General features: G+C 42.3%; 1 protein-coding gene across 11 annotated transcripts in view; it reads right to left on the bottom strand.

The window, feature by feature from the left end:
- PAK3 (p21 (RAC1) activated kinase 3) overlaps nucleotides 1–13,377 on the bottom strand; it is a 126,014-nt gene that overhangs the window by 15,259 nt on the left and 97,378 nt on the right. For 6 of the 11 annotated variants that reach the window (XM_085570909.1, XM_085570906.1, XM_085570908.1 and 3 more), the window contains 7 exons: nucleotides 12,672–12,716; nucleotides 11,498–11,651; nucleotides 10,440–10,477; nucleotides 9,043–9,174; nucleotides 8,296–8,458; nucleotides 3,838–3,901; nucleotides 126–174 (listed from right to left, as the gene is read on the bottom strand). In XM_085570909.1, coding sequence (XP_085427035.1) covers nucleotides 126–174; nucleotides 3,838–3,901; nucleotides 8,296–8,458; nucleotides 9,043–9,174; nucleotides 10,440–10,477; nucleotides 11,498–11,651; nucleotides 12,672–12,716 — 645 coding nt within the window. The remainder of the gene's footprint in view (nucleotides 1–125; nucleotides 175–3,837; nucleotides 3,902–8,295; nucleotides 8,459–9,042; nucleotides 9,175–10,439; nucleotides 10,478–11,497; nucleotides 11,652–12,671; nucleotides 12,717–13,377) is intronic. The other 5 variants (XM_021547849.4, XM_021547850.4, XM_021547848.3 and 2 more) reach the window with 1 other exon arrangement.

The following is a 13,377-nucleotide window of genomic DNA, read 5'->3' as shown; positions in this document are numbered from 1 at the left end:
CTATGCTTCAGAGATACAGCCTTTGCAGGAAAGCCCTACTGGCCACCCAAAGCTCCAGCCACAGCTCACAGCAGAGGGGAAAGCACTCAACATCTGCAGAGTCTGCTGGGATTTTTGACACTTACCTCTTGTCCTGTGGCGATGTCAATCGCTGTATAAACAGTTCCTGAAGCCCTAGAAACAAAATAGCAGGAGAAACTGAGAAATACTTTTCCCTGGAAGTGAAAGCCAGCCCAGACAGGAGAGCTCTGCTGCCTGGAGTGTTTATAAGGGTTCACCCACTCCTCAGCCAACAGCATGGCAGCCCTCTGCCATGCAGAGAAAACTGAGGTCCAACCTGAAGAAGGGCTGATGCAAATCCCCAGTTCACATGCCACGTTATTTTAATTCAAACTCTCAGCGGGGGGATGTCTATAAAAACTGGAAAATAGTATGTTTAATTATTTTCCATTTTGCTGTGTTGAATTTACTTTTTCTCCCCCTTTTCTTTGTGTGTCTGTGAGTGTGTTTTTTTCCATGAAATGTAACACACAATCCAGTTGGGCCTTCTCACACCTTTAAATTGAATCCATCTGCCAAACTCAGGCAATGTCACAGAGCCGCTCTGAGAATCCTGAACATATGACAGCCATTTGAGGAAAAGATCTAAATACAGCTTTCTCCAGCATGCAAGTAAACAATTTTCCAGCCATCCTGCAAGGTCACAGCTAGAGCAGGTTAAGGCATCTATTATTTCACACACAAATTGAGAAGGAATCAGAACAGAGGATACTTATAGAACTTCTTCATTTGTCAAGAACTGTAGGCAGCTGCTTCTGTTGAGTGCACCGAGCATGTGAAGGACTTTTCATGGTGTACATGTGCTTCTGTGGCACACACAGGTTGTGTTGTAGAGCCACCAGAAACAAATGGTGTGCTCACCTGCAGACTAGACACGGTGGAGTTTGGTTTGCCATCTGCCTCTCCTTCAAAGATGCTCTTCCCAATAATGACATGAAGGGCTGAAAAGGCCCCAGTCAGAGGCAATTCCTTTGGGTTTCAAAGCAACTAGGGGATTGAAAACCCTTCCTTCTGAGCTAAACCACAGCTTTACACTGCAATCATTTAAGAAGCCCATGTCTGCAGGGGCAGTGAAGCAATGGAGAGCGAGGGAGGGAATTCTCACAAGCAGGAATGTGCATCCTGCAAGTGTCCCAGTGACTGAAAGTGCAAAATGAGTTTGCTCCTTTCCACATGATCCCCTGGCTTGTTTGCTTACCTGCAGGCTGAAATATTTCAGAAGCAGTTTAATTCAACAGAGACCTTATGTCTGCATTGAGAGCAATATTCTCATTGGGTATGCTATGCATTCTTTTAATATAAAGGCAAATGCATTTTCCTATGACTAATTGACAAGATTAATCCAATTTGTTTTCATAAGAAGTCAACAACATTTGTTCAGAATTGCTAACACTGTGATGATTCTCCTGAGCAAAGTCATATTAGGCTTTATTTCAAAACAGCTCCTGAAATTAGAATGCCTTTGGAATGCTCCAGGCCACCTACTTGTGAAGAGTTTAGATAAAGGGAATTTAAGTAAAGCTGTGAATTAATTGCAAAGGCTTTGCGATTCTGCATTACAAACTTTTGTAACTTCTAAGTAACTAATTTCTGAGCAGTAACTTTTAATCAGTTCTGCAGCACCTTGTCTTTACTGCAGTTAGGCGAGTGCAGGACTCACCATTAGACCTGTGTCACTGTGATGCAGTGCAGTACTAACTAAACAGGCTGCTCATGGCTCCATACTAATTTGTCTTGCTACAAGAGCTAACAATGCCTGAGCAAACACAACCTCTTCATCAAGTGCTAGTTAAAACTAAGTTTCCTCTGATGTCAGCAACATTTTCAGTGCTCAGCTGGAGACAAGCAACAAAACAGGGACTCAGCACTGACCTGTACTGCAGCACAGGCCTGCTGCCTACTGTTCACTGCAAAGTGGCTGTAAAACCATCACAGTATGTATTAACTTCCCAGCTGGATGAAGCCATGAAGTGCAATGTGCTGGCCAGTTGCTTTTCCTTACATAAGCAGCTGCTCTCTACCTGCAGTTCTCTGAGCAGCCACACCTCTCCCTGCCTTGCAGTGCTCTCATTAGCAGCTACTAAAAACCTGTTCACTTCCAACACTACACGTGCCTTTGGCACAGCTGTACCCAACTCATTGCAGTGGTGGCAGCTCAGGAACTGGCACCTGCATTAACTGAGCACATCAGCACCTGCCGAGGCAGTGCCACAGCCCAGCACTGCTGCAGACACCCAAACCCTAGCCATGCAGCACTTTGGGTCCTCCTGATCATCCTGTTTGATTACCTTTCTGATGATCTTTCTCTTTAGGATCTCTTCCTATCACAGTAAGTTGGCCTGCAGTGTTAGAGGCATGAGTCAGTTATAGCAGCACACTCCTCTCTAAGGAGGCTATGCAATCTTTAGGCTGTACTAAAAGTTGGAAGAAATCCATTTAGATACCCTCTTAGGCCACATATCACCCACTTATCTTTCCAGCAGTTGTCAAGGCACCTTTGTACAAGCTCACTCCTAGGACTATCAAAATAAAAGGCTGTGAGGGTGATGGTCACATTCTCACAGTACAGCAATAATCTGCTTCACACCCATATTTATTCTGTTCCCACTTGTTCAGCTGACACCTCTTTTCTAAGAGACAGGTACAGCTTGAAGTTTCCACTGACATTTTACAAATGACAGTTAGAACCAAAGCTTTGGATAGGAAGCAAGTTGGAATTTGAGAAAGGGTTTTTATACAATGAATGGAGCATAAACACCTTCCCACAAGGGCCCTACCAAACCAGAGAGATTTAATATAAAGCCTGCCAGAGAAAAGAGCCTGTGTGTTGGCCTTTCTGCAGTACATTAACTATTCCAGATTAGCAACAGGCTACTCTGAGCTCAGACCTCACAAACAGTTAAGGCAGAAAAATACCTCCTGATGCCAGTAAACAGCTTCTGTCCTACACTGACAGCAGTGTCCTGGTGTTACACAGATGGTGCCAGTCCTCCTGGAACAACACTGCCACGGAAATGCCAATGGTGCAAGCAGTACATATTTAAAATGCAAGTTACATACCTAATTTTGAAGTAATCTTCCCTCCTCACGTAGGAAATATTTCAAATTGATCCAATTTACAGTTAGCAAAGCTGGGTTTCAAAAGGGAATGGCTCAGGTAATTATTTTCAATAAATGCCTAGAACCTGCAAGATCCACAAGGGATCTACCAAGAGGCAGATGATGTATTTTCCTCTGAAGTGCATTAGCACTGTGTCTGTTACTGAAGTTTTTGGTTTTATCCCTGCTAGAAAAAAGAGCTTATTATTTCATCTCTGATTTCAATTTCTAAACTATGTGGTTATAAGCCTGACCACTGAATATTGTTTAAAGCAAGTATTTGAAATAAACATTATTGAGAGCTGTCAGATGACGGCTATCAGGTGGTAAGTTACTCTTTTAGGTAATAATGTTTTTTTTCCTTTCTTCAGCATGGTCGTTATTATTTTGAGACATACAAAAATGATTTCTCCTAAGAAAATAAGCAAACAAGAACCACACACCTGGGGGACAAGACACCGTCAGGCCTTTCTCCTTGCTGCAGATGAGATACTGTCAGCATCAAGTTGCCTTTCATGATTACTTTCAACCACAGTTGTAAATTCTGATCAGTGCTGAGAGACAGGAGGATCTAAACCCGATAATATCTGAACATGTTTGGAGCTTGCCTATCTTCATGCTTGATGCTCCACCAGCAAAACACCTGGCCCATGGTTTTGCACAAGTAACTGGACTTACCCTTGGCCAATTTTTTCAAATCGAGTGTATTTCTTCTTAGGATCTCCCACACTCACAATGCTCCCTGAAAGAAACAAAATGCAAGATTCTCATTTCAAAACAGAGATTCCACCTTCGAGCAGATCTGAAATTCAGCCCCACTGTCTGGGGCTTTGAGCCATTTGTGGTCAGCTGGGTACCAACAGCAACAACAGAAGCAGCTCCATGGCACAGGTGGCCTCCATAAACACTGATTTGCTACAGTCCTTTAGGGTTACCCTGACAAGAAATTAAACACAAAACAAGAGGTACCAATGCAAGTGTTTGTTTTCTATAAACATTAAGGAGAGCTGGAACAACAGTGCCTGTATTTCCTCAGGAATAAACACACTGTGATTCAACAAAAAGTTTACTACTTCTGAAAATTAAATATGCCTTGTGTTCACTTTTTTATGAACAGCGACCATTTTTGGAACCGGAAGAGTATTGCAAGTGCTTCCAGAAGAGGAGGAGATCATCTCAACTTTCAGGCCAAAAGAATGCCTTAATGTTTGCAATGAACAGTGTGTCATTTTACCATCAAGAATGATGGGGTTTCAGAACCTGGGCCCCCATCACTGGTTTCCAGGTTAAGTTCTGAAGACACTCCTGCCCTGCATTATTTCAAGAACCACACTGGTGTGGTTTTCAGTGTGACATAGACCTGTCACTCACACTGGACTCGCCCTCTTGCCACCCCACACACACTGTTGATGTTCTCCTGAATCCAGCAGTGCTCCTGGGGCACTGGTGTGACACACACAGCTGCCCAAAGGGATACTGATCCTGAAGCCCAGCTGACCATGATGCATAAAACAGACCAAACAAGGGACTGCTGCCTCCCGGAAGCTCCATGCAGCAGCAGTGGGATGGTCAAGCTCCACAGTGTGAGCAGGAGGTTTACACCTTTTCATCTCCTATCCCTCCTTCTAGTCAGCTAGAAGGGAGTCCCAGAGTCCTCTAGTCATATTCTTCTCTACTGAAGAGTTATTTTGTAGTAGACCTGCTCTAGAGAAGCAGAATGAGATTTATTTTATTCCATGCATTTCAGCGAGATGAAACTATGAAAAGTTAACCAGGTTCTGAAGGTGCTACATCCTCAGCTTGAGCTCCGAACCCTCCAGTCCATCCAACTCTTGCAGGCTGGCACAGCAGGACAGGACCACTTCAGGGCACTTGAGACTGTGTGGGCATCCCAGGCAGCAGCAGGCTCACCCTGCCACCAGCCCTGGCTGGCGTTCCTGGAGCACCGGGTGAGGGGAGTGAGCGTGTGGGGCAAAGGAAACCTCTTCTCCTGCAGCTCCCATTAACACTCCTGCCAAGGGCTGCAAAATTGCTTTAGCAGGGAGTGTACCAGATGGTGCTGATGCCCTGTCTTCTTGCTGTGCTGGCAGGCAGGATTCCTGGCTAGGCATTTAGTCAGATGCCCATTTGGATGCTAAAGACCTCTCTGCTCCATACAAATGGCCTGGACAGGGGAAGGGGCGTTTGTGACTACTAAGAGGGAATGGTGCATCATCTAGTTTTGTTTCAGATGCACAGGTAAACAAATATATGTTTGTATTTGGAATACAGGGATACAGCCAGATCAGACAAAGGAAATATACCTCAGATCACTGAAGTCTTACTTCTGAACTCATCTTCTTAAACTATTTCTGTGATGTACATTCCAAGATAAGTCCTTAGAAGACATTTGCATTGAAGCCACCTTAGGCTTCATTGTTTGCATTTTATCAAGGAAACTACCAGACCAGAAAAACCAGTACTGTTTATTTAATTAAACCTTTCAATTTATTTGAGTCTGCCAGATTTTGGCTCTTTCATTAGAAACAGACAAATTATCCTAATTACTGCTTTTTTCCTTCCCATCAGATTCCCGGTATCTCCAAATGGGCAAGAAGGTGTCAAGCAGGGCAAGGTTTAACTTCAGCTTTCAGTGACATGAAGTCCACAATGGGTGATGGGGCCAGACTGTCCCACATGGGACTGTCTCACACCCTGTGGCTCACAACCCCATGGGCTCTGCAGCAGTAAATCAAGCACTGCTCTAATTCTGTGCTGGGCTGGACAACAGGAAAAACACTGTGCTGCCAGTGCCTGCTTAGGTGCTATTTTCAGCAAGTTAATGGAACAGTGAATCTATTAGAACAGATATCAGAAGTTCATGGAAGTTCCTTCACTTCAGAAAAGAATACACAGAAGAATCGAAGAAGAGATTTTTGAAAATTATTTTCCAATTTTTCCAACTAATTTTGAAGTTCAGATTTGCAGAGTTTTTCCTCAAGAGCTGAGTAGCTGCTTTTCCAAGGCAGTTTTTTGTGGCTGGTTCCCTGTACTTAAGCCAATATATATCAAACATTACAGCATTAAAATCAACAAAGTGACAGGTACACAGCTCCTAATCAGACAAGCACTCCCTGCTCTGGACAAAGGATAAACCTATCAGCTATTTTTATGTCTTTAAGCACTTTGCATTATCAAGTCCTAAATTAAGTGACTAAGAAAGCTGAATTGGGCCAGTTCTGTTTTATAGTTATCAGTGGAACATAGTCATGATTTCATTACAGACAAAATTTTATTTGATCTTATCTCAATATTACAGTCTTTACTCACTAATGAAACTCTAAAAGCTCTAAAAGAACTCAAGGTATTTCAAGCAGAAAAGAATTATGAAAGCAATTTTAGATAAAAGAGGGCAGGAGACATCTTCCTAAAAGTAGCATAGAAAGAGTTGTGAGGGAAGTAGGCAAGGTGGAGCAGTCATGTGAGTTAAAACAGAACAAACACCACACTGCTTAAATATAATTAGTTCAAGACTGTAATAAAAAAGTATCATGCCTGTTTTCAGATAGCTTCATGAAAGCACAAAAGTATTTTTGCTGCCGACATCACAATTTGCCTAAGGCAGACATTCAGACCTTGCTCACTTGGTAACAGATTGTTAAGAAAGAAAAAGCATGAAAGCATGTAACATTTCAAAGATACAACCCCCAAAAACTCCAAGGCTCAGTCCCAACCTGGCATATACAGCAGCTTGAATAAATGATACTCATTTATCATTCTTGATACTCATTTATCACACTTCAGCTCATACTTGAGCTCATGGATGCAGGGTACCTGTAGATCTCAGTGGGGGAATCGTGCCTCAAACATTTAACATCAGTTGAAGAAGCAGAATTTCTCTCTCTATAAGCTGACATACCTGCAGGTAAACACCTTCTCTGGAACTCATTTCACTGCACCCTCAGCTAAGGCTATTGAATTTATCCCTTGGATACTCCCTAATGTCACTGAGATTCATGTCAACCTGGTAAGGATGCAGGAAGCTCTATGCAAGCAGCCAAAATCTGACAGCTAAGGAAGGCTTCAGCCTGTGCATTCACAGCAGCCATCAGTGGCAGGGCAAATATGACAAGAAGGTTGAGCAATGGCAACCACCACAGCCACACAGCACTCTATTACAAGCAGTTGCCTCCATTAAAGACACATTTTAAGCTGTGTGATCTGACAGAAGGAGGTGTAGATCAATCTGCCTTTTTTACTAACAATTAATGGTATACACAGAATAATCTGGGCCCTGTTCTGAACCAAACCATTCAATCTGAGAACACTACACTGGCAGCTATCACATGCAAGAAGCAAATTAAATTGGTTGCACTGGAGAATCAGGAAGGGCCCAATGTGCTTGAGTAGAGTATGATGTGCACGGGGGTTGGTGCCAGTGGTTAGGATTCTAATATTATTACCTGGCTGAGAATTAGCCATGAGAAAATGCTGTATTTTCTGAGGAATATATAGCAGATATAGCTCTTCCAAAGGAGAGCTCACTAACAAAACTGCAAAATTCTTATAAAATCAAACTGTAGAAGTAGGAGGAACAGTAACAGTTACAAAAAGAACAGCAAGAGAATACCTGGAAAACGTGTAACTATCTCAAGGAGAGCTCACTGAAGTTGAAGGAACCAGTTTAGTGCTGCAGTTGTCTACTGGTAAAAAAACCCACACCAATAAAAAAACCTCCCATAAACAAAAATTCAAAAACCCAACAGATTTTTGCAAAGTATTTGACTCCAATGAATCATGAGAAGTTAGGGATCTAGAGAGAATTTAGGAACCTAAACTTTCTGTTTCATTTGGCCATTAGTACTCAGGAGTTCCCTACATCATTCACTAGGTCACAGCTTTTTGCTCAACCAGAATGATTTCTGCTTTTGCCTTAAGCACAGAAGGAAGCTCAGGCAAACCCAACCCAGTCCCAGCTGCCCTCAGAGGCAGCAGGAACACCCCAAGTGCTCCCTTACTGCCGTGAAGCACAACAGTTTCTGTAAGGAGTTGTAAATGACTCTAAGACACTAAACTGTGAGAAACATTTGGTACAGCTAATGCTGACACATGCAGGAAATAGACTGCTCTAGCAGACTCAAAATACCCAATACATACTCAGTTTCTCTAGGATCTCCTCATCTGTCATCTTGGACTTTTTTCGCTGCCGGTCTGTGTTTCTGTACAGGGTGTTTGTGTTTGAGTTTTCAGGCTGGGGAGTGGTGGCTTCTTTAGCTGGTGCTGGTGCAGCGGCAGGTTCAATAACAGAGCGTGTGTAGATCTGTGACAAGAAATTATTTTGTGTCAGAAAGGTGGCTGGCAGAGATCCCCTGAGATCATATTTCAAGTATAAACCCTTAGGAAGATCATATCAGCCACATCCGGGACTCTAGAAGTGGTTTTACTGCCCACTTCTCAAACTGAACAAGCAAAAATGAAAGGTTACAAGTTCATGGCCAGTTTCACATCAATTTTCATGGATTTGCTAATATAGTCCATGGAGAGGGGCAGGTACCTCCAGAGGACAGTGTGTCCTATGTATCTTGCCAGGATATGAACTGCATCTTTGGACAGCTATCGCTGCTGACAGGGAGCCTGCACAGCTGGACAAAGTGGCTCATTTTCACACCTGCAGCATTAAAGGACATGATGGTACCTCTTCCCTGATATAAGAAGAAAGCCATGGCCCTCACCAGAATCCCAGCAAAGTGACACGTGAATGTGAAAGTTCAAACCCGATTTTCCCAGTGGCAGTGTCTGGAGTGAAGCTCAGGACTTCCACCAAAGCCCCTTCAGTGCTGTCTGGTAACAAACTTGCAGCCCTGCACTGCACCAAACACAGACCTAACCAAAGCTGGCACTTACTGATTTTGTGTGTTCAGGCCGCGGGGCGATAACAGGCGGAGGTTCATTGTCATCTTCCTCCTCTTCATCATCTTCATCCTCTTCTTCAGACACGGAGGGAGCCAGAGGAGGTTCTGATGCTGTTTTTGTGCTCTGTGGACAGACAGTACTGTGAGTGACAGCTGCTATCCTGGCACTTTGAAGCTTTGACAGCTACCTACTCCCTTAGTCTTCTTAGACATCAGAAACCAATCTAGACATGCACACGCTCCTATGGGCCTAAGTTCTAAATTAAACTCAGCACAACACTTAAAAGGTTTAGCTGCATTGAACTTCACCAGTGCCAGCTGCAACTCAGAGGCAGGGGGTTAGATAATGTCATCCCAATAAAAACAAATAAAACTATGAACAATGAAACAAAAAAATGAAAATGCACCTTCTGAAGTTTTTACCAACTGCTTTAAACTGCACTTTCTCCACATGGCCTGGCTACAACAGGCCACTTGGAGAACTGATGCAAATCAAAGGCATTCAACATATTCACATCTGACTGTCACTCTCTTTAAAATGCCATCCCTTTGGTCCAGCAGAACTACCAGTATGGGAAGCCCATAGCAAACAGGGAGACCCGAGTCAGTAATTTTGGAAAGCTGTCATGCTGACTTGTCTCACTACTGCCTCTGTCTGCTAGACAAAAATACTACAGCATCTGCCAAGGTGTCCATATCCACTGGAAAAGCTACTGGGAAGGCTTACTCTGCTCTGGTGAACACCACACTTCCTCTGAGAAGGGTGTTTTATTAAAGATAAGGGAAGTGGCATTGGTTGAAAATCTGAAGTGTGAATATTCAAAAATGATTTTCATTTCATTATACACGGTTGGCTGTGGAACCACAAACCTCACATGAAGCTGCTTAACACTTTAAAATAAAAGCCAAATCCCCATTCAGTCACTTGCTATTCAATTCACTAACAATAACCCTAATAAATTTGGTCAGTATTAATGTGTATGTCACTCCTACATCTCTGGGACTGCTATTGCAATCCAGCATTAATTAGAATGGATGGTTATTTAAAACTTTCCTTCAATGGTTCCAGTGAGTTACATATCAATTATAGCCTCATTTATATTCAGTTATATATCTAGCTGTACTAAGGAGAAATCATGCAAATTGATAGAAATGGCATTCTAAATTTTGAAAACTAAATTAAAATGGGCTCATTAGGTGGTGCTGCATATTGTTGTGAATGATATACACCATGGCTAAAAAGAGCCCACAATCTTCTGTCTGCTAAACCAGACTTTCATCTTTTTAAAAAGATCTCAAATGGAAAATCATAAATCAGCCAGGGAAAGCTCATGGCTTGCTCCACAATTCTTAAACACTAGGAACATCAAAGGCTACTTTCCCACTCACCGACGGATGGGCTTCTATGTATCCATGGGCGCTTTTATCTGCAATGAGCAAAGGAGAATGAACCAGATACCGTTAGAAAAAATCCCTGCCTGTTTTGGGGAATCCCACAGAACAAGTCAACCCAAATAGAGATCTGCACCATCCCTTCAGGAGCAACAGCAAGGAAGAGAACAGGACAAAATTCCAGACTGTCTTTTTTTTGGCCTGTTTGCCAATAAATAAAGTAAATAGAAATTTAGTCACAAAAATGCAAATTGTTCTTTAACTGTCAATGCTTTTGTTCCACCCAAGAGCTAAAGCAGCTTTCAATCCTTTTCTTCCTGTGATTTTTTTTGGGGTTTTTTTAGGCTTTTTTTGGTTTGTTTGTTTTCCCAACAAATTGCATACATTCTTTTCATTAGCTTGCTGACAGCATTTCCCCCCCTTAGCCATGGCAGCTCTATTCTGACAAAGCATGAGTGCAGCTCCTGGCTTCAGGAGCACACATGTCCTGTTATGAAGTCTGCATTTCATCACAAAGGGAATTGCTATTTTAGGACACAGTAAACATCAAATGCTTTAATTATGGAATTTGGGGAAAAAAAGATGCCTTCTCTCAATCCTGGAGGTAAGCGCAGAGTTTTTAGAAAGACTTCTGACAAGCTGCATTTTGGAAGCTGTCTCAGTTGAACCTTCAAACTGGGGAAATGACAGACTACAGCCACAGACCATCCTCTGGAGGAAATGGAACCCCAGCAGGTTCACTCCAAATGCTGTCTGCACCCTGTTGGCTACTGACACCCTCTTTTTAGCTAAAGCTGTCAACAGGCATTCTGCCAAACGAATGCTATCTTAATGGCATTTTTGTTTCAAAATCTTGGTAAGTTCTAAAAACCTGCAACAAACCAAAGTCACCATTTTAATGATGTTTGGGGAGGAAAAAAGGAGAAATGTAATTAACTTCAGGAGTATTACACAATGTAGAATTGGTTCAGGTTGCCTCCTGACAACTTGAATGTTGAACTTTGCTCTGACTTGTTTTGGAGCCTGACCTCCCCTGCTGGGAGACACCAACTTACCTCCTGACGTAAAGCTCATGTATTTCTGGTTGTTAACTGTTTCTTTCGAATCATAAAATTTGAGAACATCTAGAACAGCCTGTGGGTTCTTCTTCTGCTCCAGTTTTGTTATGTTGGAGGTCTGTAGTAGCCTGGCCCACTGTTCTGGAATGCCCTGTAGACATCGAGTGGAAACAAAGTGGGTTTAGAGTATTTAAAACCTGCAGCTTCACAGATCTTTACCAAGATTCCATGCTCGCTGTAAGATTACTTGCAGAAATTTTGATTGACACCTTACAATTAAAATTAGATGCAATCATTTCTTCTCTATCAAAAATCTAGCTAAAACCAGGACCCAACTTTATAAAAATAAAGTAATGACTGTGAGAGGAAAAAAAAAGGGCATGAAACTTCCCTGAAACCAACTCTGCTCTTCCATGGAATAATGACTTAAGGCTTAAGCTTGTTTGCCTGGTGTTTCAGGGCAGACACAACAAGACTATTCTCTACTGGTGCACAACACAGTGTTTTTTAGGAGATTTACACTGGACTTTTCATGCTTAGGAATGCAAACACATTTTGCTGAAATGATCACTGCTGTCTGATTTAAAGGTAAACCCCACCCTGATATAACTAATTCTCAATATACCAGGGAACATTGTGGGGTAAAAAATCTGCCTTTCAGCTCTCAACACTGATATACCACAGCTGCAAAGGATGTCTCTAGATTCTCTACTGCTAACATACAGAAACCAGGGATTCATAAAACAGGCTGAGAGTTCATCCAAAGCCTTGGATGAATTCTTGAACATTGTATGGGTGAGGCGGAATTTGAAAATCGATCCAATCACTAAAAGCTCCAGCTCTACACTGAAATTCTATTGATGAGAACTTGCTTCAGTTATCCAGGATAGTTCCCTAGATTTAACAGCATGTCATTTCCCCCTTTACTGCACAGCTGACATTGAGCAGTGAATTATAGGGCTCACTGAAGGAAAAATGGGCCACCCCAATCTACTTCCACATAGCTTCTTCTCAGAAATTGTCCACAAAACAATGTGTGACATGGGCCTCCAAAGTTTAGGATTGATGAAAAAAAGTGGGAAAAGCCAAGCAACAAATCTACTGCACACACATCCACCTGCTGCTGCAGTGCTATGACATCTCAAAGAAGCATTTGGGGCCTGTGACGCACCTCTGGGAGCTTCCCTGGGCACATCTGTGAGCCATAGAGATCTGGCTGTAATGGACGTAAATAAAGAAAGAAAAGAAAGTTAAAACAGAATGTGGGAAAACTCAGAAGGTGGTAGGAGGAGGAAACCAATGGGCCAGAATGGGCAAGTCCCATCTAAAATGGGAGTTACGAGGTGGATACCAAATAGATCAGGTGGTAGACAGGCTACAGGAAGACAGATTTAGGAGAACAGAAAAATCACAACTGTTCCAAAGTTTGGAAGCATCATTCCCCTTCCTCTCTCTTTTAAACAGTTTTTTTCTCCTCATAAAATACATTCCTGATAATTAATGGTAATTGACTAGAAAAATTACATGTGATTTCCCTTGTCAATTTAAAACTAAAAAAAAAAAAAAAAAAAAAAGGGAGGATCTGGGCTTTTCCTGTTTGACTAGTTTTGAAGCCAGATTACCATTTCTGAATGTCTCTATAAAAGTTTTTTCTAAGCTTGGGTGCTCTCCAGCCCTGAGATCACCATTTGACCAGTGAAGACAGCAGATGGTCAAAGTCAGATTGTGAAATCTGGGAGGTTGTGCACTGCCACAACACAAACAATCTGCGTGTGTCAGACTGAAAATCAGGACAATTGTAAAGAAATGCTTGATTAGATTAGGAACGTGCAACTTCTTGGGATCTACAGCCACAACTTTTCTAACTTACTAATGTC

The sequence above is a fragment of the Lonchura striata genome, chromosome 4A, assembly GCF_050655825.1.
Source record: "Lonchura striata isolate lonStrDom1 chromosome 4A, ASM5065582v1, whole genome shotgun sequence".
NCBI lineage: Eukaryota > Metazoa > Chordata > Aves > Passeriformes > Estrildidae > Lonchura > Lonchura striata.
The sequence above is the reverse complement of the archived record's forward strand: the minus strand, read 5'-3'. Positions and strand labels throughout refer to the sequence as shown.